The sequence below is a fragment of the Oryctolagus cuniculus genome, chromosome 3, assembly GCF_051225735.1.
Source record: "Oryctolagus cuniculus isolate XC-2025 breed Fujian yellow rabbit chromosome 3, ASM5122573v1, whole genome shotgun sequence".
In the NCBI taxonomy this organism is placed as follows: Eukaryota; Metazoa; Chordata; class Mammalia; order Lagomorpha; family Leporidae; genus Oryctolagus; species Oryctolagus cuniculus.
Genome location: NC_142869.1, coordinates 165,206,614 through 165,234,045, shown reverse-complemented (window position 1 = coordinate 165,234,045; position 27,432 = coordinate 165,206,614). Strand labels below are relative to the sequence as shown.

Below are 27,432 nucleotides of genomic sequence, written 5' to 3'. Positions count from 1 at the left end.
CGTTAGCTGTGGGAGGGCGTGGGCGACAAAAGGGACAGGGACCAGGCCGACGCTGAGTTTATACAAAAACCTTTTATTTACTGTTTATACTTCTCCCCTCCCCGTGCCCCTCACCTGGAACCCAGCCAGCTCCTAAGGCTTCCTGCTGTCTGGTTCTTCAGGGTGGGGCCTTGGGGACATGCTGGAGGCTGCGGAGACAGGACTCTCCCTGCCCACGTCGGGCAGAGCTGGAGGAAGCCTTCCTGCTGGCCTGAAGCTACCGCAGCTTGCTCAAGTCCAAGGCTCCGTCCCCGCTGGACAGACACCAGCAGGAGATGCCGTGTCTCCCCTCGCAGCTTCCACCCCACGCCGAGGCTCCAGGGCTGAAGCCAGGTGGCACCTGGAGACGGAGTTCCGCGGCCTGAAGCCACCCTCGGGAGGCCGGCCTGCTCTTACTGACACGCCAGGGTGCTGGAGATGGGAGGAAGGGTTTGGGCTTGGCGCCACCTGTTCAGAGAGGTCGCAGCCCCACAACCACGTGGAGGAGGAAGGCAGCCCTGTTCTCTGCCACAAGGGCTAACAACAGACCCTTTTGGTCTCAGAGGGGACACTCAGCACAGACAAGGGTCGCCAGCCTGCACCTGCCAGTCACAAGCCACACATCCCCAACTCCAGCTACTGTCAAGGCTGCCTGCCAGGCGCCACCTCCCACAGGCTCTGCACACCTGGTGACCCCGTGGGAGATGGACGCTGTGTGCCAGGCACCATGAGTGGGGCCCAAGCCCTGTGCCCCGGGCCCTGCCCTGGGGTGAGGCCTGCCTGTGGGGATGTCATAGGCTCTTTGCCACAGTCCTGCTGCTCTGAGCCAGACACACACACAGCTCTCCTGGGAGGGTGCTCCCTGGGGACGGTTCTCAGGGAGGAAGAGGAGCCGCAGCCAGTACTTGCTCCAGGTCCGGCTGCGCAGGCTCAGAAGTCCGAGTCTGCGTCCATGAGCTCTGCCTCCATGAGGTTGGTGCGGGAGTGCATGGGCCCCAGGCCCTGGCGGCGGCCCTGAGCCCAGGTCGTGGGGGCCGGCACGCTGGGCAGAAACGGATCCTGCCGCAAACTGGACTCCGGGCAGAAGGGGCTGGAGACCAGGGTCCAGGCTCCCTGTCGGGAGGGCTCCCCGGTGCCCCAGGCACCTGCAGCCACCAGGCACTTGTGCCGGGGCAGCTGCGGCAGGCGCGGGACGGCGCTGGTGGAAGGGGCGGGCGCCGGCCGGTGCAGCTCCGGGGGCGGCCCCAGCGGGCACACCTCCTTCTTCCGCTTCCTCCGCTTCTTCTTCCGGCCCATGCGCTTCTCCAGCTCCGGGGAGATCTCGGCCTCCACCAGCCACAGGTTGGCGTGTTCCTCAGGGGGCACTGCGCAGAGAGGAGGGCACAGTTTGGCGCCCGGCTCGCTCCGTGCCCGCCACCCCTTCTCTCCACACACCCCCTACACTGGGAGCTCCGGGGTCCACTACTCGGCCGCACACTCAGGTCCTCCCCTGGCCGCCCCTACTACCCCAGTGCCAGCCGGCCCAGCCTCTGTGCATCCTACGTGCATCCTGCCCTGCTATGGGAGCTTGGACCTTCATACCTGGCGTTGCCACGGGCGTGACAGACACGTCCTGGGGCAGAATGGCTCCTCTCCGAGCCACCATCTTGGTGACGTGCTGGGCCCAGGCGGAGGAGACGTCGGCGGAGGGCTCGTTGAGGTCGAAGGCCAAGCCAGCTGTGGAGGGTAGGGAGGAGCAGAGGGGAGACACATGACTCTGGGGCTCCTAGCAGGTTCCTCCTCCTCCAGCTGTTGGAGAAGGCTCGTCCTGCGCCCTCCGCCCCTAAAGACGGCGAGGCGAGGCCTGGCGGGGACCACCAGGCCTTGTGGAAGCCAGAAATCCAGTTCTTGGACCCCTGAGCAGCTCTGGCCCAGAGAGGGAAACTGGAGAGCCAGAAGTGGGGAGAGAGAGGGAGGCGCGGGGCTGGAGCAGAGTGAGTGTCCACCCCAGCCTGGGGGCGGCGGCTTACCCACGGGCCCGTCATGGGAGACGGTGTGCATGCTGAAAGAGAGCTCCTGGCCCGGGTTCTGCAGCAGCTCGCGGCGCTTGGAGAAGGCCTTGGCGATCATCTTGCTCTTCTTGATCCTCTTGGGCTCGTCATCGCTCTGCCCCGTCAGCCTGGGGGCGGGCGCGGACAGGAGTTGGGGTGGGGTGGGGGATGGAGGCACGGCTCTCTGGAAAGGGAGGCAATCCCATTCCTTCCGGGGAAGGAGGCTCTCAAGGGCCCCTCAAAGACTGAGTGGATGCCTCCTCCACAAAGCAGGGGACAGGAAATGCAGGTCCCCGTGTGCCTGCCTCTAAAGCACTCGCCGGCTGTGGGCTCCACGCTTGGCCCTGGCCTCAGGCCGCCCACGAGCAGGAGGTGTCACCAGGGGGCAGTGGTGAGCCGCCAAGAAGGCAGCTTTGGGTTCTCAGCGTAGTGAAAAAGGGCTGCCCCAGGCTGGGCTGGAAGGAGGACAGGACAAAGCCCAAAGACAGGAGAGTGGGCGGGACAGGCTGGCTGCTGACCCCACCTGCACCAGGTGCGCCTCCAGATGAGCAGGGTGGCCTTGGTCCAGACCCAGGTGCTCATGGAAATGCCAGTTCCGAACATGGCAAACAGGTTGATCTTCTCCACCAGCAGGCTGGGGCGATTCTTGATCTCGCAGTCGGGGATGGGCTTCTTGGTGGGCAGCCCGATGGTCACATTGGCCTGGCACCTGCAGCGAGGGGCAGGGGTAAGCAGGTGAGGCGTTCTGAGGTCCCCCCCCCCCCCACTGCCGATGCTCAACCTTGGGCGCTCGCTCATTAGAGTCTCCTGGGGAGCTTTTACTGCTGTCTGTGCCCCACCCCAGGCAATTAAATCCAATCTCTGGGGCAGGGACCTAGACGGTGCTGTGGTTTAATCAAAACTCCGCGGCCTGGAAGCTGGAGCCTTTAAGAACAAGTCTGGGGCAGCCAGGGCAGGGAGTATCCCCTTTCAATGGATTTTTTTTTTTTTTTTTTTTTGACAGGCAGAGTTAGAGAGAGACAGAAAGGTCTTCTTTCCGTTGGTTCGTTGGTTCATTGGTTCACCCCCCAAATGGCCGCTACAGCCGGTGCACTGTGCCGATCCAAAGCCAGGAGCCAGGTGCTTCCTCCTGGTCTCCCATGTAGGTGCAGGGCCCAAGCACTTGGGCCATCCTTCACTGCCTTCCTGGGCCACAGCAGAGAGCTGGACTGGAAGAGGGGCAACCGGGACAGAATCCGGCGCCCCAACCGGGACTAGAACCCGGTGTGCCGGTGCCCACAATGAGAAGGGGATTAACTCCTGCCATCTACACAGAGTCAGCCCGAGGAGCCAGACTCTGAAACGGCTCCCAAGCAGCCACGGACACAGCAGGGAGAAAGCCCAGGGGGTGTGCAGGGAAGGGCAGGGGTGAGCAGGGACCTGAAGGCTGTTTGCCAGGTCTGGCAAAGTTCAAGGCCAGGTAGTGTATTGGGCGCTCATGCCATCAGTGAGGCAGGGCCCTGGCTGACGCAGCTCCCCCCACCGTGCCCTCTGAGCCCCCCGCCCGCACTCACAGCACATAGTCCCGGAAGCTGCGCTCCCACTCAGCCTGGTTGAAGAAGTCGTAGAAGTGGCAGCTGAAGGTAATGAGCACGAAGCCAAAAGCCAGGAAACCGAAAATGCCTGCAGGAGACGGAGGCAGCACAAGTGGTCACTGAGCCTGGCCGCCTGGCTGCTGCTACAGCCGTGCAGGGCCGGGGTGTCCGCCCAGTGGGCGGGAAGACACCATGGGGAAGCACTCTGGCCCAAACTTGAACTTCTCCACCTGAGAAGGCCTCGTTTTGCCCCGCTACCCTCATCACCATCTACACACACGCCCCTTGTCCTCGTCCCCATGGGAGCCAACTTGTCCCACTGACTGACTGCACCCAGAGGGCCCCAGAGCCCAGGAAAGGTCCCGGGTTGGCCCTGCCCTCAGACCGAGGTCCCAGGCGCCACTCACCCAGGCGCAGCATGGTCTCGTTGATCTTGCTCGCCGCCTTCTCGCTCAGCAGCCCGGGGTGGTTGCTCTTGATGGAGAACAAAGTCATGACTCCTGGACAGAAGGGGGAGCTCAAGCATTAGTGGGGGGGGGGTGGCTCTGCTGGGAGGGCTGGGTGTCGGGGAAGGGTCCCGCGGCCCTGGGGTCCAGGTCTGATTGCATGTGTGCTGAGAAAGAGACGCTGGTGGCACATCTTCCATGGACGCGGGTGACCGGGAAGGAGCCCAGGCAGACGACTGAGAAGACAAAGCCGGGTCCTGATCTGCCTGCTCCTAAGTAACGTGGCCAGCTCCAAGCGCTTCGGACAGGGACTCACGAACAGGACCGGCAGGGAGCAGGTGTGTGCTAGTGTGATGCAGCTCCAGCCACCCAGATCTGGGTGCTGGTTTGAGTCCGACTGCTTGGTTTGGATGCAACTCCCTGCTAATGTGCCTGGGAAAGCAGTGGAGGGCAGCCCAAGTACTTGGGCCCCTGACACATGTTTGGGAGGCCAAGATGGAGTTCCAGGCTCTTGGCTTCAGCTTGGCTCCGCCCTAGCTGGTGCGGCCACATGGGGAGTAAGCCAGCAAGGGGAGCTCTCTCTCTTTCTTCCTCTCTCTGTTGCTCTGCCTTTCAAAAAAAATCTTTAAAAAAATTTATTTATATATTTGAAAGGCAGAATTACAGAGAGGCAGAAACAGAGAGAGAGTGAAAGAGAGACCTTCCATCTGCTGGTTCACTCCCCAAATGGCTGTAATGGCCAGATCTGGCCTTTCTGAGCCAGGAGCTTCCTCCAGGTCTCCCATGCAGGTACAGGGGCCTAAGGACTTGGGCCATTTTCTACTACTTTCCCAGGCCGTAGCAGAGAGCTGCATTGGAAGTGGAGCAGCCGGGACTCGAACAGGTGCCCATATGGGAGGCCAGCACTGCAGGCAGTGGCCTTACCCACTATAAATAAATAAATCTTAAAAACAAAAACAGGGTCTGGCATTGTGATTTAGCAGGTAAAGCCACCGTCTGCGATGCTGACTTCCCATATGGGCTCCATCCAATTGAGTCCTGGCTGTTCTATTTCCCATCCAGCTTCCTGCTAATGGCCTGGGAAAGCAATGGAAGACAGCCAATTACTTGGGACCCTATACCCAAGTGACAGACCTGGAAGAAGTTCCTGGATCCTGGCTTTGTCCTGGTCCAGCCCCAACCATTGTGGCCATTTGAAGAATGAACCAGTGGATGGAAAATTACTTTCTCTCTCTCTCTCTCTCTCTCTCTCCCTCTCTATCAGGGCTGGCACTGTGGTATAGAAGGTTAAGCTTCCAACGGCAGTGCCAGCAAGACATGCAGATGCTGGTTCAAGTCCCAGCTGCTCCACTTCTGATCCAGCTCCCTGCTAACACACCTGGGAAAGCAGCAGAAGATGGGCCAAGTGCTTGGGGCCCTATAACCAAGTGGGAGACTCAGAAGAAGCTCCTGGCTCTTGGCTTCCACCTGGCTCTTGGCTTCCACCTGGCTCAGCCCTGAAGTGAACCAGCAGATGGAAGATATATCTGCCTTTCTCTCTGTATCTCTGCCTTTCAAATAAATAATTTTTTTTTAAAAGTAGCTATCAAATAAATAAAAATAAATCTTAAGAACAGAACTGTCAGATGAAAAATAAGCCAGATGCATAATTCAAATGCTCTTATAGCCACAGTAAAAAAGTCAAGAGAGGAGGAGGCCTTTGGCCTAGTGGTAAAGATGCCTGCATTCCATATCAGAGAGTATGAGTTTGATGCCTGCCTCTGGCTCCCGACCCCAGCTTCCTGTTGATGCAGACCCTGGAAGGCAGCAGTGATGGCGCAGACAGCTGGGTTATCTGGGCTCCTGCCACCCACTGGGAGACCTGGATTGAGTTCCCAGCTCCCAGCTTTGGCTTTGGCCTGGGCTAGACTGCCACTCAAATTTTTAGAAAAAGTAAAAAGAAGTGAAACTAACTTAGGATATTTTATATAAATGATACATTGGGGCCAGCACTGTAGGGTAGTAGGCTAAGCCTCCACCTGCGGTGCTGGCATCCCATATGGGTGCCAGTTGGAGTCCCTGATGTTCCTCTTCCTTTTTAATAGATTTATTAATTTATTTGAAAAGCAGAGTTACAGAGACGCACTGGTTCTAAGTCCATAGCAGCTCTCTGCTATGGCCTGGGAAAGCAGAGGAGGACAGCCCAAGTCCTTGGGCCCCAGCACCCATCTAGGAGACCTGGAAGAAGCTTCTGGCTCCTGGCTTTGGATCGGCTCAGCTCCAGCTGTTGTGGCCATTTGGGAAGTAAACCAGCAGATAGAAGACCTTTCTCTCTATCTCTTCCTCTCTCTGTAACTCTACCTCTCAAATAAATGAATAAAATCTTAAAAAAAAATACCTGATATATCAAAATTAATCATGTCAACATATAATGCATATAGACACTATCACTGAGAAATCTCACATTTGAGAGAAGGAGCTGTGTCTTTGAAATACAGTGTGCATTTTGCACATCTGCCACATGTCAGCACGGACAGCTTTTAATGTAGGCAGCCAGCACAAACCCAAGCACAGAGTGGAGCCCGCTCTGCTGAAAAGGGAGGAAGAGACAGGCTGACAGAAGGCTCCCAGCTCTGGGCGCAAACAAGAAAACCCGACAAAAAGGACTGGCAGGTTGAGACAGTGAAGCTGGAACAGCAAATCCAGCACGCTGCAAATACTGCCTGTGCACGTGCGGGTGTGAGCACGCACACACAAGCTTGTGTTGGGGCCGGGAAGGTGCAAACCATGCTCCTGAAACTGTTAAGTATACATGAGTGTACACACACAGCCAAGACCCCTCTGGGTCCAGGTGGCCTGCGTAGGTCACATAAGACGCTCACCAGACACGTGCACCTGGCCAAGGACGGATGGGGGTGGAACCCAGCCAAGCTGCCCTCCACACAGTGAGCCCTGGCCAAGGTTCTGAAGGAAGGGGTGCATTTCCTGTGGGCACTGGTGCTGTCCTGCAGCCAGTGCCTACTGCTGCATCTGCCTGCAGGCCCCCTCTTGGACCTGGCACCCAGGCCCTGCAGGAGCTAGCTGTGGTCCTGGGGAAGGCGGCAGGGCAGTAGCTTCCAGCAGCTACTCACACACAGCAGGTGCTCTGCTGCCTGCCCGGCCCCAGCCTGGTCCTCACTCTCACTCACCTCGGATGAGGAAGTAGCCTCCCACGATCAGCACCAGGCCGATGGGGGCCAGCACGAAGCCGGCACGGTATCGGTAGTTCTTGTAGCCCACGAAACAGATGCCGCTCACAGAGTCCCCGTCCACCTGCAGCAGGAAGGGGAGGGAGGTCCAGTGGGCCGCTGGCCCCGCCCCCAAGCCCACTCCACTTGGGACTCCCGCCCCTGCCAGTCACCTACCTGGGCCACAGCAAGGATGGCCACGGTGAGGACGAAGGGCAGGGACCACGTCAGCAGGTGGAAGTAGGAGGTCTTGCCCGAGAGAGGCTGGTAGGTGGTGCCCAGCGCTTTGAAGGAGGCGTGCCAGGCGTAAGTGAGGACCACAAACCAGACCACGCCAGCCATCAGGGCATAGTACACGATGACAAAGATGATGACGCAGGACAGGGTCTCATTGGAGCTGTGTGTGCACATGTTGGGTGTGACTGGGGAGGCCCCACTATGCTCCCTCTACCAGGTCTCCCTCCCGCCCCACCCCCCCACCCCCCAGATCCCAGGTTGCTGAGTCAGGCCCGGTTCACAGGAGCTGGAGAAGAGGCCCCTGGGAACAGGTGCAAACATACAAGGTCCAGAGGCCGCAACCGGGTCATAGGACCGAGCTCCACCCTCCCCTCCGGGGCCCCGGTCACCTACGTGGGCTCCCCCAGCCTCATGGTGCCATCTGCCCGACAGACGATCTCCCGGCGGGCCCCGTCCATGAACTGGGCCAGCCAGCCGATGCTGCCCACGAAGAAACATGCGTTGACATAGAAGAGGATGACAGCAGGGTAGCGATTCGAGTTCCGCCAGTCAGCCACAAACGTGGCCTGGGAGAGAGAAGCAGGGCTGATCTGCTGCCGCGGCTGCCCTCATCTGAACCCAGCCCCTTCGAAAACGACCCTTTCCTGGGGTGCCCGTCCCCCCAAGGCCTCTTCTCTCCAGCGCCCCCCACGCCCCCGGGGCTCCCTTCCCACCACCGGCTGTCCCGCGGCTGACCAGGGTGAAGAGCGTGCAGAGGCCTGTGATGGCGCCGAAGGCGGCGATGTAGCTGTGCATGTCCTGGTGTTCGGCTTCGGTGTAGAGCGGGTTCTGACACTGGATCCCGCAGCCCTCCACGTCCTCGTACCAGCTCTTGGGGTTGTCGGTCCGTACCAAGGGCGCTTCGCACTGGCCCGAACTGTTGAACTTGATGTTCTGCACCTCGTTCTGGCATCCGGGGAGGGAGAAGGCAGCGCAAAGGAAGAGGTGGTTGAGGCGCGAGCCTTTCGCTTAGGAAAAGGTACCAGGCTAGCCTGGCACGCTGACCACAGACACGCTCCCGGGGCGTAAACGCCGGCCCTGCCGCTCGATGGCTGTGCAGCCTTGGGCAACTTGGGCGACCTCTCTGTGCCTCAGTTCATTCTCTAGAATAGTATAGCCCCACTGGGAGGTTTCCAATGACCAATTCAACCTTAGTCGCTATTGTGCTATTCAGATTTACCACTTCTTGCCTTATTTCTGGTAGTCTGAGTGCCATTAGAAATCTGCCCATGTCATCTGTGTATCCTAGCTTGTTAGTAAAACATTGTTCCCAATTTCTTAAAATCATTTTTATTTCTGTAAGCTCAATAGAATGACCACACTTTATCTCCTGATTTTAGCAGTTTGAATATTCTTTTCTTTCTTGGTCTAGCTAACTTCGGGCTGAAATCTAGCAAGCTCACAAAATCTTCCAAAATACAGAAGATGAGGGAACACTTGCTAACTCGTTCTGTGAGGCCAGTGTTAAACTGAAACCAAATCCAGGGGCGGGCGCTGTGACACAGCAGGTGAAGCCACCGCCTGCGGTGCCGGCATCCTATATCAGCACTGGTTCGACTCCCAGCTGCTCCACTTCTAATCCAGCTCTCTGCTATGGCCTGGGAAAGCAGTGGAAGATGACCCAAGTCCTTGTGCCCCTGCACATACATGGGAGACCCAGAAAATGCTCCTGGCTCCTGGCTTCAGATTGGCACAGCTCCGGCCTTTGCGGCCACCTGGGGAGTGAACCAGCAGATGGAAGATCTCTTTCTCTCTCTCTCTCTACCTCTGCCTCTGCGTAGCCCTGCCTTTCAAATAAATAAATAAATAAAATCTAAAAAAAAATCAAATCCAGCAAAAACATCAGAAGAAAACTACAAACTAATACTTCTTTGTTTGTTTGTTTTTTAATAAAAAAGCCAGTAAAAGTGCCGGCTTCCTGATATGATCTATGGGTTAAATGAATACTTGGATGTAAAATGCACATAATGGGGTCTGTCGTGCAGTAAATAATACTGTGTGGCTGCTATCATGGTCACTGTCATTATTATCATTGCCTCCCAGAGCTGCATGCACCCGAGGTCACGGTGTTTCCTGCTGATCGACCCGTGCACGCCTTGACCCCCACGCATTTGACAAACAACCTGAGGATAGGCGCCTGTCACCCCGACTCCCAAAAACTCGAACACCAAACCCAGCGGGTGCTCGAAACAGCTGTTGGCTGTGCGATCGTGAACCCCTGAGGGACTGGCTGGGTGGAGGGGCTAAAGCCTGGGTTTGTGGCCCCTGCTCGCCACGGCTGCAGACTCAGCTGTCCCGGGAAAGCTTCCTGCCGGGCCTTGCCCCATGCCTGCTCCAGCCCAGCCCGCAGGGCCCCGACCTCCGCCCCACAGGGCACTCACCGGGCAGCCTTCCGGAAAGTGGTCAGGGGTGCAGCGCAGGAAGTCGGGCCAGCCCCGCTCCCTCTCCACGATGGCGCAGGGGCCCCGGGTGGCCTGGCAGAGGGTGCGGCTGGGCAGCTCCACCCGGTCATTCTCACACTTGGGCATGTACACGGCACACAGCAGAGGCTGGATCACTGCCCAGCAGCGGGGGGCATTCCGGAGGCCTGGGGGATGGTGGCAGTGTGGACATACTGTGGGCAAGACCCCTCCTCCCTCTGACCCACAGACCGAGTGGCACCCCTCACCGCCCACCGCGATGGGCACAACTGCTCAGACCCACCAGGCACAGCGTTTCTCACCAGGGCATCCAGGTGGGACAGTCCTTTTGTGCTGCAGGCCTGTCACAAGCACCCCCTGACCCTGCCCACTAGACACGGGGAGAGCCCTTGAGTCACTGGAACAACCAAAAAGCGCCCACCCCCTCTAGGGGCGGTGACTGCAGGACAGCCCAGGAATTTCTGGGGCGCTGTGGGTGCCAGCCCTCCGTCGGGTCTCTTGTGTGTAATTCAGGGCCATGTGTGTCTCGTAATTACACTAAGGTGATTCAAACACAGCGGCTAACTCAAACACCCTGGCAGGGAGTGGCTGGGTCTCTGGCTGGGAGTCCAGGAGGGCGTTTCCCTTTCAAAGGCCTCTTCCAGGGGTGTGAGGGGCTGTGCAGCCTGCCCCCCACCCCCAGGCCCATTCCCCAGATGCCTCCCTTGCCCCTTGCCCAGACCCCCGAACCCGTGTTCCTCTTACCAAGCGGAGGTGAGAGACAGAAGAGGTGGGGGCTTAAGAAGTAGTCAGAGGAGCCAGGCACCCCAAAGCCAGAGGAGACAGGAGATCAGATGGAGAGAAACAGAGGAGGCTCTGTCCAGTGCAGAGGGAGGAAAGACGCTGTCAGCGGACAGAAGCAGGCGGGGGCTCCCGCACCCTCACCCCGGCCCAGGCCTCCACCTGCTCGTCCCAGGGGCTACACTCACTCCGCCTCGAGCCCCTTCACCCCAGTCGAATCATCCCTGCCTCAGGAGCACCCACTTTATTTCCCAAGAAAGAAGGTGCACTGGGCAAATCTGAGAACGTGAGAGCCCACGTGGTGGCTGTGGCGGCACAGGCACCTGCTCTCTGAAAGGGTAAGGGGCACAGGCCTGTGCTCAGTCTGGCCAGGAGCCAAATCTTGGCACCACCATTTCCTGTTTGTGTGACCTTAGCCTCAATGCACTCATCTGTAAAATGGGCATCCCAGATTTACCTCATGGCACTGTTGTGCAGAGGGCGATAACTTGCTAAACACTCAGGCAGTAGCCCTGGGGAAACATTAGCTCTCACTGCTCTTGTCCGAGGCCTCTGACCACTTGCAGCTCTGTGTCCATCCCAGGTACAGAGCAAGCTCCTGCCAGCCTCGGCTGTCGCGGCCATCTGGGGAGTGAACCAGCGGATGGAAGACCTCTCGCTCTGTCTTTCCTCCTCTCTGTCTGCAACTATGCCTCTCAAAGTAATTAAATAAACTATTAAATGTTTATTAACCAATAGCTTTTAGGTAGGGCAGGGAAGCTCCTTCCAGAGGAGCGTAAGGCAATTGATAACTATGTTGTGATGTTTCTGTTCTTTTGTGATATTGTGGTAACTTCAGCTTTTTTTTTTTTTTTTTTTTTTTTTGGCTCTTTTCAGTTTATTGCATGAAGGAGTTACACTAGTCCAAGTTAAAAGCGGACCCCAAATGGTTACATCATACAAGCTGTGAGGTTTTTAAACTTGTGACAAGGGACAGAAGGGCAATTCTACTCATCGCAAGGAAATCCTCACTTAAGCTTCTGTGAGCCACAAGCACTTAAAACCCATGAACCTTCAGCTGGTCGTCCTTAGCCAGTCCAATCTCGACCAGGAACTGGCATATGTTCTTGCGCTGGTCACCCTGCAGCTGAATCACTTCTCCATATTCCGGATGCTCAATCACAGTACCATTGCAGGCAAACTTCTTCTTAAACGCCTTCACTAGTTTCTTTTCATCGTAATCATCAGCGATCCCTTGGACAGTAGTAAGGGTCTTCCTGCCGTTTCTCTGTTGAATTCTTATATGGATATAATCCTCAGTGCCAGCAGGAAGCAGGTCATCACCCTTACTTGCATCAGCAAAGGGGTCCGAGGCCCGCCCTCAGAAGCCGATCACGTGTCGTCAGAGCCCGGGCTGGCAGGCTGCGCCCCACCCGGCTGATGCAACCGGCCGGAACCTGGGCCCCAGAGTCGGGGCCAGGCTTGCCAGGTAACTTCAGCTTTTAAAAATGAGTAATTTGGGGGTCAATCCGGCAGTACAGCCACTTGGGATGCCTGGGTCCCATATTGAAGAGTCTGGTTTGAGTCCCAGCTCCACTTCTGATCCAGCTTCCTGCTAGTGTGCACCCTGGGAGGCAGCAGGTGATGGTTCAAGTTCTTGGGTCTCTGCCATTCACATGGGAGACCTGGCTGGAGTTGCTCCTGGTTTTGGCCTTGCCCAGACCCCAGCTGTTGCTAACATTTGGGGAATGAAACCGTGGATGACAGATTCTCTCTCTCTCTCTCTCGTTCCACTTTTCAAATAAATATAATACACTTGAATCTTACAGTACAATTAAGAAGCCATGTGAGGGGGCCAGTGCTGTGGTGCAGTGGGTTAACGCCCTGGCCTGAAGCGCTGGCATCCTATATGTGCGCCGGTTTTAGTCCCAGCTGCTCCTCTTCTGATCTAGCTCTCTGCCATGGCCTGGGAAGGCAGTAGAAGATGGCCCAACTGCTTGGACCCCTGCACCCACGTGGGAGACCTGGAAGAAGCCCCTGGCTCCTGGCTTCGTATCTGCGTAACTCTGGCCATTGCAGCCAATTGAGGAGTGAACCAGAGGATGGAAGACCTCTCTCTCTTTCTCTCTCTCTCTCTCTCTCTGCTTTTCCTCTCTCTGTGTAACTCTGACTTTCAAATAAATTAATTTATTAAAAAAAAGAAGCCATGTGAGGAAAAAATAAGGTAGATCCTTAGCCTCCTTTCTTACATAAAAGTAAATTCCAGATGGAACAAAAATAGCTAATTAAGAACAAATTACTGCCCTGTGGGTTCAATACATGGTTCTAACTCCTGACCCCAGCTTCTTGCTAATGCAGACCCTGGAAGGCAGCAGATGATAGCTCAAGTGGCTGGGTTCTTGACACCATGTGGGGGACCTCGTTTGCATCCCCGGCACCCAGCTTCAGCCTCAGCCCAGCCCCAGCCATGTGGGCATCTAGGAAGTGAACCAGTGGATGGGAGCACCCTTTCGCTCTCTCAGATAAATAAGTAAATAAATAAACTTTTTAAAATTAAAGTATTGGGGTCTGGCGCTGTGGTGTAGTGGGTAAAGCTGCCACCTGTAAGTGCCATCATCCCATATGGGTACCAGTTCAAGTCCTGGGTGCTCCACTTCTGATCCAGCTCTCTGCTATGATCTGGGAAAGCAGTGGCAGATGGCCCAAGTGCTTGGGCCCCTGCACCCACATGGGAGACCCAGGAGAAGCTTCTGGCTTCAAATTGACTCATCTCTGGCTGTTGCGGCCATTTGGGGAGTGAACCAGCAGATCTCTCTCTCTCTCTCTCTCTCTCTCTCTCTCTGCCTCCCTGTAACTCTGCCTTTCAAATTAATAACTAAATCTTTAAAAAAATTAAAGTATTGGAATAAAAGACAGAAAATAATTTTTCAAAACTTGGAGAAAGCCTTTTTTTTTTTAATAAAAGACTTATTTATTTTATTTGAAAGTCAAAGTTACAGAGAGAGAGAAAAAGGCAGAGAGAGAGAGATCAATCTTACATTTGCTGGTTCACTCCCTAAATGGCTGCGATGACCAGAGCTGGGTCATTCTGAAGCCAGGAGCCAGGAACTTTTTTTGGGTCTCCCATGTGGGTGCAGGGGCCCAAGCAGCTAGGCCATCCTCCATTACTCCCCCGGGAGCATTAGCAGGGAGCTGGACCTAAAGTGGAGCAGCTCAGACTTGAACCAGCGCCCATATGTGGTGCCTGCGTTGCAAGGGATGGCTTAACCTGCTACACCACAGTGCTGGCCCTGAGAAGGCCTTTTAAACCATGACATGAAATCTATAAACCATGAAATAAAAGAGGGAAAGAAAACATGCAAAAGAAAAATAGATAAATTCAGTAGGGCAGAAGTCATAGGAAAAGCAAGAGACTGAGGAAACACATTTCCAATGCATATCACAGGTGGAGAGCTTACTTCCTTCTATGCATAAAGCTCACCCAAGTCACTAAGAAGTGCATAACCCAGTGGAAAGATGGGCAAACGACAAACAGAGCCTTTCCCACAGAGGAAATACGAATGGCCTTTAAAAGCAGAAAGAGACTCAACCAGACTCCTAATAAAATAAATGGGACATAAAACTACAATGATTTTTAAAAATGTTTATTCATTCCCTTCTACTTGAAAGGCAGAGAGATCGAGCGCTATCTTCTGCAGCTGGTTCACTCCCCAAGTGCGGGCAACAGCCAGGGCCAGGCCAGGCCACAGCGAGGAGCCCAGAACTCAATCCGGGTCTCCCACAAAGGTGGCAGGGACCCAGGCACTTGAGCCATCACTGCTGTCTGCAGGCTCCACCAACAGGGAGGTGAACTGCAGGCAGCGTGCCGGGCACTCGGGCCACGATGCTGGTGTTACTAGCAGTGGCGTAACCCACTGCACCGCAAGTTTCTAACTTTTAAAATGATAAAATTGAAAACACAGTATTGTCAAGAGTATTAGGGAAAACTGGTCCATTTATATGTTGGTGGTAGGAACAGAAATCAGTAAATGTTTGTGGAGACCATATGGCATGATCTATCAAAATTTTATACGAGCAATTCCACTTCATATGTTCCTAAAGATAATATACAACATTATTCTCTTAACACTGTAGCAGCAAAAGAGCAGAAACGGCTTGAGTCCATATGCATCAACAGGAGACCAGCTAAATAAAATAGCATACATCAATATAATAGGACAATATTCAGGGCTACGAAATGGGCACTGAAATGGAATGAGGTCCACTATGAGTTATTAAACAAACTCAGTGGCGTGGAGATCAGTCCTGAGAGTGTGGTGCCGGTTGGGAGAGGGAGGAATGACTAAGGAAACATTGTATCAGGACTCACATCCACATTGCTAAAGGGATACCCAAAAACCGCTGCCTCTGGGGAGGGAAAATGAGTAGCTGGAAGCAGAAATAGGATATAACTTATTTTATGGGGCCTGATGCTGTGGTACAGTGGGTTAAGAAGTTGTCTGCAGCACCGGCATCCCGAATGGACACCGGTTCAAGTCCCAGCTCCTCCATTTCAGATCCAGCTCCCTGCTAATGCACCCTGAAAAACAGTAGAAGATGGCCCAAGGGCTTGGGCCCCTGCACCCATGTGGGAGACCCAAAAGAAACTCCTGGCTTTGGTCTGGCCCAGCCCCAGCCATTGCAGCCATTTGGGGAGTGAGCCAGCAGATGGAAGATTCTCTCTCTCTCTCTCTCTGTAACTCAGGGACCTAATTACCCCAGTCATTACCACTGCCTCCCAAGGTCTGCACTAGCAGGAAGCTGGAGTCAGAAGCCAGTGCTGGGAAGCCAATGTGGGGAACCAGCTTTTCAACCCAAACGAAACTGCCTCAGAACAGCCAGCTTGCTAAATCCCTGCCCCCACAGACTCTTAAAAATGTTTATTTATTTATTATTTTCATCTACTTGAAAGGCAAGGGACACAGAGAGAGAGAGAGCAGCCAGATAAAATGATCTTCCATCTGCTGGTTCACTGCTCAATGCCTGCAACAGTCAGGGCTGGGCCAGGCTGATGTCAGGAACCAGGGCCTGGAGCTCCATCCGGGTCTCCTGTGTGGGTGGCAGGAGCCCAAGGACTTGGGTCATCCTCCACTGCCTCCCAGGCACACTAGTAGGGAGCTGGATTGGAAGCTGAATAGCCAGGAATCAAACCAGGCACTCTGATACGAGATGGGGGCAGTACAAGACACAGCTCACTCCACTGCACCACAACAAGCCAGCAAAATCAGATATTTCTGATGCAGAGATCTCAAAATATTGTAGGTGCTCATTACCACCGCGACATTATAGTGGTTATTAAGCCTGCACTGCATCTTACTTATTTGTTAATAAAGACTCTCACATATACTTCATTAGGCATCATACTTGTTTTTTTTTTTTTCCTTTTTTTTTTCCCTTTTTTTTTTTTTTTTTTTTTTTTTGACAGGCAGAGTGGACAGTGAGAGAGAGAGACAGAGAGAGAAAGGTCTTCCTTTGCCGTTGGTTCACCCTCCAATGGCCGCCGCTGCAGCCGGCGCACCGCGCTGATCCGATGGCAGGAGCCAGGATCCAGGTGCTTTTCCTGGTCTCCCATGGGGTGCAGGGCCCAAGCACCTGGGCCATCCTCCACTGCACTCCCTGGCCATAGCAGAGAGCTGGCCTGGAAGAGGGGCAACCGGGACAGAATCCGGCGCCCTGACCGGGACTAGAACCCGGTGTGCCGGCGCCACAAGGTGGAGGATTAGCCTATTGAGCCACGGCGCCGGCCCCATACTTGTTTTTTAATATATTGGATAACTGTATTTAAAGAGAATTCACGTCCTTGGTAATTCTACACGCTTTTAAAAAATCCTATGTGCTTTACTCTATGAATTTAAAAACGCTATGTTGATCAGAGTGACTAAAAGGTCCAAAGCTCAAAGAAAGTCTAGAACCATGCTACACAGATAAAGTAACGGAGCCGGTGTGAAATTGGCGAGGGGTCAGCAAACAGACCATGGGACAGGAAAAGGATCTCAGAAATAGACACATGTATATGACTTCTAGAAAAATTGTGGAGAAAACACATTACTTTTTGAGATTTATTTATTTGAAAGGCAGAGGAGGGAGAGAAGAGGGAGGGAGGAAGATTCTGTCTGCCAGTTCACTCCCCAAATGGCCATAATAGCCGGGTCTGGGCCAGGCTGAAGCCAGGAACCAGGGCCAAGAACTCCTCCTTGGTCTCCCATGTGGGTGGCAGAGGCCCAAGTACTTGGGCCACCATCTGCTGCCTTCCCAAAAGCATTAGCAGGAAGCTGAATCAGAAGCAGCACAGCCAAGACTCAAACCAGTGCTCCTAGATGGGAGGCCAGCTTGGCAAGGGGAGGTTTAACCCACTGGATCACTCAGCCCTAAAAAGATATTCCTTTTAGGCTGGCGCCGCGGCTCACTAGGCTAATCCTCCGCCTGCGGCGCCGGCACCCCGGGTTCTAGTCCCGGTCAGGGCGCTGGATTCTGTCCCGGTTGCCCCTCTTCCAGGCCAGCTCTCTGCTATGGCCCGGGAAGGCAGTGGAGGATGGCCCAAGTCCTTGGGCCCTGCACCCGCATGGGAGACCAAGAGAGGCACCTGGCTCCTGCCTTCGGATCAGTGCAATGTGCCAGCTGCAGCAGCCATTGAGGGGTGAACCAACGGCAAAGGAAGACCTTTCTCTCTGTCTCTCTCTCTCACTGTCCACTTTGCCTGTCAAAAAAAAAAATATATTCCTTTAGACAAATGATGTGGGAAAACATCCATATGAAACTAGAGATCTACAAAACTCAACTCCAGGTGAATTATATGGCTGAAATGATAAGAAAACCTATAAAGCTTTTTATAGCTTTTTTTATCAGCTTCACGCTGATCCGAAGGCAGGAGCCAGGTGCTTCTCCTGGTCTCCCATGGGGTGCAGGGCCCAAGCACTTGGGCCATCCTTCACTGCACTCCTGGGCCACAGCAGAGAGCTGGCCTGGAAGAGGGGCAACTGGGACAGAATCCGGCACTCCGACCAGGACTAGAACCTGGTGTGCTGGCGCCGCAGGCGGAGGATTAGCCTACTGAGCCGCGGCGCTGGCCAAACCTATAAAGATTTTTTTTTTTTTTTTTGACAGGCAGAGTGGACAGTGAGAGAGAGAGAGACAGAGAGAAAGGTCTTCCTTTTGCCGTTGGTTCACCCTCCAATGGCCGCCGCGGCCGGCGCGCTGCGGCCGGCGCACTGCGCTGATCCGATGGCAGGAACCAGGAGCCAGGTGCTTCTCCTGGTCTCCCATGGGGTGCAGGGCCCAAGCACCTGGGCCATCCTCCACTGCACTCCCTGGCCACAGCAGAGAGCTGGCCTGGAAGAGGGGCAACCGGGACAGAATCCGGCGCCCCGACCGGGACTAGAACCCGGGGTGCCGGCGCCGTAAGGCAGAGGATTAGCCTAGTGAGCCGCGGCGCCGGCCCAAACCTATAAAGCTTTTAAAAGATAACACGAGAGCATTTTATCACTTAGAGTAAGAAAATATTTTTTAAACAAGACACAATAAGCACTTGTAAAAAATTTGATAAGTGACTACATTAAAGTTCAGAACGTCAGGGTGGGTATTTGGCCTAGCAGTTAAAATCCAGGTTGGGACATATATCCTGTATCAAGGTGCCTGCGTTCAAGTGCCAGCTTCACTCTGGATTCCAGCTTCCTGCTAATACTCCCTGGGAGGCAGCAGGTGATGGTTCAAGTAGTTGTGTCCCTGACACACACGTGGGAGACCTGGACGGAGCTCCCAGCCCTGGCTCTGGTCTAGCCCAGACCTGGCTGTTGAGGGCATTGGAGGAGTGGACAACTGGGGGATGAGAATGTGCTCTCTCTCACTCACTCTCTCCTATTCTTCCTCCAATAAAATAAATAAATAAAATAAATAAATATATAGATATAGATATTTTAGCAAATTTAGAACTTCTATTCAACAAAAGATTCAAAAAGAATGAGAGGGCAATCCACAAAATAAAAGATAGTGCGATGGGGCTGAGGCTGTGGCACAGTGGGTTGAAGCCCTAGCCTGTAGTGCCAGCATCCTATACGGGCACTGGTTCCAGTCCTGGCTGCTCCACTTCCAATTCAGCTTCCTGATAATATACCTGGGAAAGCAGCAGAGGATGGTTCAAGTCCTTGGGCCCCTGCACCCGCGTGGGAGACCCGGAAGAGGCTCCTGGCTTCAGATTGGCACAGCTCCGGCTGTTGCAGCCAGTTGGGGAGTGAACTAGCGGATGGAGGACCTCTCTCTCTCTCTCTCTCTCTCTCTCTCTCTCCCCCCTGTCCTCTCTCTGTGTAAATCTGATTTTCAAATAACTAAATAAATCTTTAAAAAAAGAGAGAGACATATTTATCTTCTTTCTATTACCTGAAAGGTTAAATAAATAACACAGAATGGTCTTTAGTAATATTTCTGAAGCAAATGAATAAATTTGATAGTCAAGGTAATTTAAAAAAAAAAGATACTGGGATTGGCACTGTGGTGAGGGAGGTTAAGCTTCTGCCTGCAACACTGGCATCCCATATGGGCAGCAGTTCGAGTTCCAGCTACTCTACTTCCTATCCATCTCCCTGCTGATGGCCTCGGTAAGCAGTGAGAGATGACCCAAGTGCTAGGGCCCCTGCACCCTTGTGGGAGACCTGGAGAAGACACTTTCTTTTTATTTTTAAAGATTTATTTTATTTATTTGAACGAGAGTTACAGAGAGAGGTAGAGGTTCACTCCCTAGATGACTGCAATGGCAGGAGCTGCACCAATCTGAAGCCGGGAGCTTCTTCCGGGTCTCCTACGTGGGTGCAGGGGCCCAAAGACTTAGGCCATAACAGAGAGTTGGATCAGAAGAGGAGCAGCCGGGACTAGAACCAGCGCCCATATGGGATGCCAGCACTTCAGGCCAGGGCTTTAACCCGTTGCGCCACAGCGCAATGTACACAACACAAGACTTCCCTAGCATATATGAAGAACTCCTACAAAGCTTACAAAAATGACAGGTGACCCTATTAAAAAAAAAAAAAAAAAAAAAAAGGACCATAGATTTGAATAGATACTTCCCAAAAGAAAAAAAAAATCCAAATGGCTAATAAACACCCGAAATACTGCTTACTTCCACTAGTAAGCAGGGAAGTGTGATTGAAACTGCAAATATACCCCGCAACATATTCACCAGAGTGGCAGAAATGTAAAGGTTGACAACAGCAACTATCAGGGATGAGCTGGACCACTTATGACTTTATACACGGCTGTTGGGGACCTAAGTCAGTGCAACCACTTTGGAAAACAGTTTGGTATAAGATGAAGGTACTATTCTCTAGCAACCCGATTTCTTAAATATGGATCTGAAAAAACTTAGGCCAGCCACTCAAGGATATACCAAAAAAAAAAAAAAAAAAAAAAAAAAACAAAAAACATTCACAGTAATGTCATTCACAGCAAAAATTAGAGACAATTTAAATACTGTACAAAATGGATATTCATTCAATGGAATACTACTCAGCAATGAGATGAACTGCAATGCATGGAAGAATGTTACAAAATAACATGGAGTCAAAAAACATGGCAGGGGCCAGTGCTGTGGCATAGTGGGCTAAGCCTCCACCTGTATCCCATATGGATGCTGGTTCTACTTCCAGCTGCTCCTCTTCTGATCCAGCTCTCCGCTGTGGCCTGGGAAAGCAGTGGAAAATGGCCCAGGTCCTTGGGCCCCTGCACCCATGTGGGAGACCCATGGCTCCTTGGCTTCAGATCAACTCAGTTCCAGCCATTAAAGCCATCTGGGGAGTGAATGAGTGGATGGAAGACCTTTCTCTCTGTCTCTCTCACTCTGTGTGCCTGCAACTCTACTTCTCAAATAAATGAAATCTTTAAAGAAAAAAAAATGACAGATGGGGCCAGCGTTGTGGCACCGTGGGTTAAGCCACTGCCTGCAGTGCCGGCATCCCATGTGGGCGCAATTTCAAGTCCCAGCTGCTCCACTTCTGATCCCACTCCCTGCTAGTGCACCTGGGAAAGCAGCAGACAATGGTCCAAGTACTTGGTCCCCTGCACCCACATGGGAGACCAAGATGAAGTTCCTGGCTCCAGCCTGGTCCAGCCTCAGCTGCTGTGGCCATTTGGGGAGTAACCAGCAGATAGACAGAATCTCAATCTCTCTCTCTCTCTCAATCTCTCTCTCTCTCTCTCTCTGTCTCTGCCTTTCAAATTAAATAAACAAAGAAAAGATACAGTTCTTTATTATTTGGTCCCTTTGTGTTTAGGGCAGTTTCCTGTGTACATGCTATATTTCACAATTAACGTGTCAAATATCAGCAACAAAAAATGACAACTGGGACCTGTGGGCACTTTTCTGCATTTTATACTATGTCCCCCAAATATACATATTAACTGGTGCTGATCATCAGCCAGGTTTAATAACCTTAAAGAAAATTTCCTGAATCTGCTCCCTGCAAATAACTCACTGTCACCCATCACCGATGACATCCCCCTCCCCCCAGCTTCTCTGTCCCTTTCTGCCTGGCTGTCTGCACCCCTGCTAGGGGACAGGGCCACACCCCTGCACACACAGAGCACCGTGGCGGCGCACAGAGCCACGCGCCGGCTCCCAGGGATCTGGCTCCCTTGCCGGCTGCAGGCCTCTCTGCCTCTTGCCCCGTTCACTAAACCCCATTTGGCCAAAGGTGAACCACAGACAACAGTCTGCTTGTCTGGTGAGCCTGGAACCCAGCTGAAACGGGAAGAGATGTGGAACTGCTGATGTCCAAGTCTAGAGAGAAGAAAGACACAGGAGAGACCGGAGCTCCACCCAGACCCGGAAGTCAGGCCAAGCTGGGCCCGCGAAGCTCACAGTGTCCACCTTTCTCCAGCAGCTTCTATCCACAGACCTGCTGGGAATCTCCTCCTGGACATCCAAGGAGCACCCCTAACTCACGCAGTCCAAGCTGAAGCCATGCCGTCCTCCTCAGCCTGCTCCTGCGTGAGCATTTTCTGTCCAGGGCAAAGGGATGGACATCGCCTCCCCTCCCAGCCCGGCTCCTACTGCCCACTCACACCCCGCAGCCAACTCAGCACCAAGTCTTCCTGGCTCTGCCTCGGATCTGTCCACGCCCTCCCTGCTGCCACCCGAGTCCTGACCACGGCAGCTCTCACCTACACTGCTCCAGCCACTCAGGGCCTGCAGCCGGCTGCAGGCCGTGCCTGCTCCCCTGGTCTCTCCATGCAGAGAGAGCATTCTGGAGGGCAAATGTCTCTGCCTGCTTAAAGCCTCCAGTGGGGCAGGAGGTGAAGACACGTTAGGATGCCCCCAAATCCAGATGCTTGGGCTCAGTTCCCAGTGCCAGCTCTGGCTCCTGACTCCAGCTTCCTTCTAATACTCGCCCTGGGAGGCAGCACATGAGGGTTCAAGTAGCTGGGTCCCTGCCATCATGTGGGAGACCTGCATTGAGTTCCAGCTCCTCCTCCGGCCCTGGCCCAGTTCCAGTTGTGGACATTTGGGGAGTGAACCAACAGATGAGAACTCTGTGTGCATGTGTGTGTGTGTGCACGCCCGCCACTCAAATAGATAAATAAGCCTTTGATGGCTCCTTATCAACCTCTGAATAGCATCTAACCTTAACATGGGGAACTCATCCCTTTTCTTTCTAATTCTTTAGGTCTTATTTTGACAGTTCTACCCCTCACATGCTATGGTCCAGATCTACTCTCCACTTCTTAGGCTTCTTTAAAATGACCTGGCCCTCCTGCCTCCATACCTCTGTACATACTACTCTCCTCTTCTTACCCTTCCCTCTCTGAGCCTCCGGAGGCCCAGGTCATTTCTGTTTATGTCTCAAGTCATGGGATGGGTAGCAGTGCCTCAGGAGACCTGCCTTGGTGCGGGAAAGCCATCGGCGCTCCTGCAGCACCCCACAGCATCACAGTGTCTTTCACAGTATTACTAACGTGTTGAAGCACCTGTCTTCCTCGTGACAGCAAGAATCATGTTTCTGATCTTCAGCTTTATATGCCTAGAACCTGATCCAGGTTGTGACCTAGAACAAGCACTGAACACACAAGTGAGGGGCCGGTGCTGTGGCACAGCAGGTTAAGCCCTCCACATGCGGCACCAGCATCCCATATGGATGCTGGTTCGAGACCTGGCTGCTCCACTTTCAATCCAGCTCCCTGCTAAGGGCCTGGGAAAGCAGTAGAAGATGGTCCACATCCTTGGGGCCCTGCACCTGCACGGAAGACCTAGAAGAAGCTCCTGGCTCCAGATAGGCCTAGCTCCGCCCTTTGTGGCCATTTGGGGAGTGGATGGATGTCTCTCCCTCTCTCTCTGTCTGTAACTCTGCCTCTCAAATAAATAAATAAATAAATAAACAAATCTTAAAAAAAAAAAAAAAACTGAGTGGATGAGTGGGTGGCCGTGAACTCAGTTTGCTGAGGCTTTGCAAGAGTGAAAAGCACCTTGCTACCCGCAAAATTTTGCACAAATGAAGGTAACCTACATCACTCACAAAAACCTCCAAGAGCCGGTGACACGGACCATGGCTAACACCAAATCCTTGGAGCACAAACCGCTAGCCAGTGGCTCCCAGATGAAGCCAGCGCCGTGATTCTCACAGGTGGTTCAAATTCACTCTCCTCACCCACTGACCCAGCTCACGCCACCATCTGCTTCTGGAGGGACTTCACAGAATGCCAGGCAGAGAGACCAAAGCAGAAAGGGTGCAACTGAACACACAGCACAGCAGGACTGAGCTGAAGGACTGCGGATGGTGGCAGCTCCAGCTTCCTGTTAATAATGTGCCTGGGAAAGCAGCGCAAGATGGCCCGAGTTCCTGGGCCCCTGCACCCATGTGGGAGACCTGATGAAGTTCCTAGTTCCTGACTTTGGCCTGGCCCAGTCCCAGCTATTTTGGCCATTTGGGGAGTGAACCAGCAGATGGAAGCTCACTCTCGTGTGCTCTTTCTCTCTCTCTCTGCCCTTCAAATAGATAAAATAAATCTTTAAGAAAAAGGAGAGGGCTGGCGCCGTGGCTCAATAGGCTAATCCTCCGCCTGTGGCACCAGCATACCAGTTTCTAGTCCCGGTTGCTCCTCTTCCAGTCCAGCTCTCTGCTGTGGCCTGGGAGGGCAGTGGAGGATGGCCCAAGTGCTTGGGCCCTGCACCCACATGGGAGACCAGGAGAAGCACCTGGCTCCTGGCTTCAGATCAGCGTGGTGCGCCAGCCACGGCGACCATTAGGAAGTGAACCAACGGCAAAGGAAGACCTTTCTCTCTGTCTCTTTCTCTCACTGTCCACTCTGCCTGTCCCAAAAGAAAAGAAAAGAAAAAGGAGAGAGAACAGTGACCTCCTATTCCTGGGCTCGGTGTTGGTTCCTCTGCAGCATCCCGCAGGCACAGCCAGTGAGATTCGAACCTGTGCAACCAGCAGATGGATCTAACTCATCTACTGTGCCTGCTCAGTAGCTGCCCTCGGGAGTAAGGGCTGGGCAGATGGTAACCGCTGGCAGGCGGCATCACACACGCACGCAGCCTGGGAGAATTCCACCGTAGGTCTCATCTCCTAGTGTCAGCTACTCAGCACTGGGTGAGCTTCCCATGCTCAGACACCCACCCACACAGCGTTTTCCAAAACACAAGTCTTGCTTCAGGTGGTGCGCTGAGAAACCTTGCTTAAGCTTGCTTTCCCATTCTGTTTTTACTCTTTCAGTCCTCTGCAGATACGAATTAGATCCTGGACATTGCTATAGGTTCTACATTTGTGCAAGCAGATAATCATAAAAGGAGGCACCTATGCAAAATCACATGGACCTTACATTATGGTAGGTTAGATTTCTCGAAGCTACTATTGATTACACACGTTTTCTGCCTTCTATGCCTATTTTAAAACCTAATCCCTGTGTGCCGGCCCCGTGGCTCACTAGGTTAATCCTCCAGACTGTGGCGCCGGCATCCCACACGGGCACCGGGTTCTAGTCCCAGTCGCTCCTCTTCCAGTCCGGCTCTCTGCTGTGGCCCGGGAGGGCAGTGGAGGATGGCGCCTGCACCCAAGGAAGTAAGAAGCATCGGGCTCCTGGCTTCAGCGTAGCTCCGGCTGTAGCGGCCATTTGGGGGGTGAGCCAACTGAAGGAAGACCTTTCTCTTTGTCTCTCTCACTGTCTAACTATCTGTCAAAAACAAAAAACAAAAAAAACCTGATCCCCAGAGAGCCTGCAGCTCCACGTCACAGGTACCATCCTCCAAGTTCCTCCTCCAGCATCTGCACCAAGCCAGAAACCTGATGGCCTTGGCCAACATCCGGCAGAGGCTGAGCACTGCAGTGGCCAAGCATTAGGGAGCGTCTCACCAGCCACCTGGCACCCCAGGCCTGTCAACAGGCGATCTGCTCCAACTCCTGCCTTTCTTTCTCTCGCATGGGTTTGGAACCTTACTGGCCACTTTCCTTGCCTGGGACAGCATGCCAGAGGGGAGCTAACCCGCAGCACCCACGATTGGGACTGGGTTCAGTTTGCAGAAGGGCGGCTCCGAAAGGCTTAACCACCAGAGAGGTGGCCGCGGCTCCCATCTCCCAGGCTCAATCTCCTTCTGCAGCCCGGGGCACAGCCTGAGGATCCAATTTCCCAAGAGCACACCGACATTTGTGAGAACTGCCATATTCCTTCCTAACTCTGGCATGGACCAGAGTCCCCATTTCTCGGATGAGGAAAACTGAAATCTCCCGCGAGTGCAGGTCAAACTCACAGTTCCCCACAGTAAGAGTTCCAGAACCTTCCGGGTGCTTGCTTCTTCATCACCACGGGGGTTCTTTTCCTTCACGAACCTCTCTCGGTTCTTTCCCCCATCTCTCTCCCTCCAAATGCCTCAATCTTTTCCGACCCCCATCACGCCCTTCTTCCTCCCCAACTCCAAGGTCAAACACCTCCTCAGACCCCCAGGGGCTGCTTCCCGAGCAGGTGGGCAGCGCCCCTTTTTAAAACCGGCCCCGTCCCGGAGGCCCCCCCACCCAGCCCTGCAGCCCCTCCCCCGGCTCTGGCTCACTCCTCCGGCTCGGGCCCTTTGTGACCCGCTTCCTCCACCTCCTCGCCTTCCCCTAGCCGTGGCCGAGGGTCCCCTCCTGCCCCGCGCTCTCGCCCGCGACGCCCCCTCGCCCCGCTTGCAGCTTACCGGACCAGAGCACCAGCTTGCCGTGCGCTTCCTCCTGGGAGTCGGAATCCCCGGCCAGCAGCGTGGAGGTGGCGCCGTAGGGCAGCGCCGAGCCCAGGCACACGTTGTAGCGCAGCGGCTCGCAGTGCGCGGCCCGGCCGCAGCGGCTCAGCAGCGGAGGAGGGCCCGTGGCCGCCGCGCTCCTCCTCGCGCTCCCGCCGGCGCCGCGCGGCCCAGGCCCCGTCGCGTTCCCGCTCCAGGCCGCCCCCCGGCCCGGGGCCCCCAGCAGCAGCAGCAGCCCCAGCAGCAGGAGCTCCGGCCCCCGCGCAGGGCGGCCAGCGGCCATGGCCAAACCCGCCAACTCAGCAGAAGCCCCGGCGCCCCTCGGCCACACGCACGACTCTGGGGGCCGTGGAGGCGGCTCAGGCGGCCTGCGCGCCCCGCGAGTCCCGGGCCGAGCCCCCAGCGACGCTCCGCGCGCCCCGGCTCCTCGGCGCCCAACTTCGCCAACTTTGGAACCCGGGGCCCATGTTGGGCGGCGGAGGCCCGGGCGGGGACACACAGCTCTGCTCGCCCTCGCCCGGCAATCCACAAAGTCTTCAGCCCCGGGCCCCCCCTGCACCCCCTTTCCCCAGCACCATTCCTTCTCCCACCGCTAAAATCGACTCCCGGCCCCGCGGGGGAGGCGAGGCGCGAGCCGGGGGTACGGCACCAGCTCCCCGGCTCCGCCCCGCGCCAGCCAGCGGCCCAGCCACCGCCTCCGCCCGAGCGCGCCGCAGCCCCCCGAGCTCTCCGTGCCGACTCCCCGGCTCCTTTGTTGCTTCGGCTGGCCCCGCTCTCTGGAATGCACCGGCCGCGCCGAGCCAAGCCCGCCCGCCGGGGCTGGAGGAGGGACTGGGGCGGGAGGGGCGGGAGGGGCAGCTGGAGAGGAGGAGCGCTAACGTCGGCTTCCCCGGCGCTCCGAGGGGCCCGCGCTGGGGGGACCCGGGGACCCCGCTCGCCGCCGCCCGGGTCGCCGAGGGGAGAGACGCGGGTGGAAATCGGGGCTCGGAATTGCAACAAAAGCCTTGGCGGGCGCCTGGATGATGGGGCTGCGGATCGTGCGTCCGAACCAGCAGCCTGCGGGGAGCGAACTTGTCTCCTGGTTCGGGCTGGGAGAGACCGGGGATGCCTGCGGGTGGCGGGCCCGGTTCCCCAGCTCCTCGAGGCTTTCTTGCTTTGGGGCAGCTCTTTCAACTCCTCCCTGCGCCTTAACGAGAAGAACCTAGGTTTGGGTTTCCTCGCCTCTGCAAATCCGAACAGCTCCGGACCTGTGTGGGAGCTGACCTCAGAGCCACTCGCGGTGGGTGGGTGGTGGGTGGGCGGCTGTTACCCGTGGGAGCCGGGCTTTGGAACCAGACGTGCAAACATCAAGGTTGATGGTCACAACCGTGCGAAGTGTCTGAACTCTGGTTCCCAGCCACTGGCCCTGGCACACCCTTGCATCCCTGAGCGTCCTTGCTGCTCCCCCTCCCCCTCTCTGCTGGTTTGCACA

At 54.9% G+C, this 27,432-nt stretch overlaps 1 protein-coding gene and 1 pseudogene across 3 annotated transcripts; both read right to left on the bottom strand.

The window, feature by feature from the left end:
* Positions 1 to 53: 53 nt before the first annotated feature.
* SMO (smoothened, frizzled class receptor) lies at positions 54 to 26,737 on the bottom strand. Of its 2 annotated transcripts, XM_051848951.3 has the most exons (13): positions 25,920 to 26,722; positions 10,715 to 10,825; positions 9,932 to 10,137; positions 8,247 to 8,456; positions 7,905 to 8,077; positions 7,452 to 7,671; positions 7,236 to 7,359; positions 4,030 to 4,122; positions 3,602 to 3,710; positions 2,572 to 2,757; positions 2,028 to 2,176; positions 1,600 to 1,734; positions 54 to 1,382 (listed from the first exon to the last, which is right to left on the bottom strand). In XM_051848951.3, exons 3-13 carry the CDS (start codon positions 10,076 to 10,078, stop codon positions 949 to 951), a joined length of 1,980 nt encoding a protein of 659 aa, XP_051704911.1. In that variant the 5' UTR covers positions 10,079 to 10,137; positions 10,715 to 10,825; positions 25,920 to 26,722; the 3' UTR covers positions 54 to 948. The 2 variants fall into 2 exon arrangements, with proteins under 2 accessions (XP_051704911.1, XP_002712105.2); XM_002712059.6 differs by lacking the exon at positions 10,715 to 10,825 and having other exon boundaries at positions 25,920 to 26,737.
* On the bottom strand, positions 11,718 to 12,110 carry LOC149127585 (eukaryotic translation initiation factor 1 pseudogene; annotated as a pseudogene). Its single transcript, XR_016231854.1, has one exon. The product of XR_016231854.1 is annotated as a eukaryotic translation initiation factor 1 pseudogene (transcript).
* Positions 26,738 to 27,432: the final 695 nt, after the last annotated feature.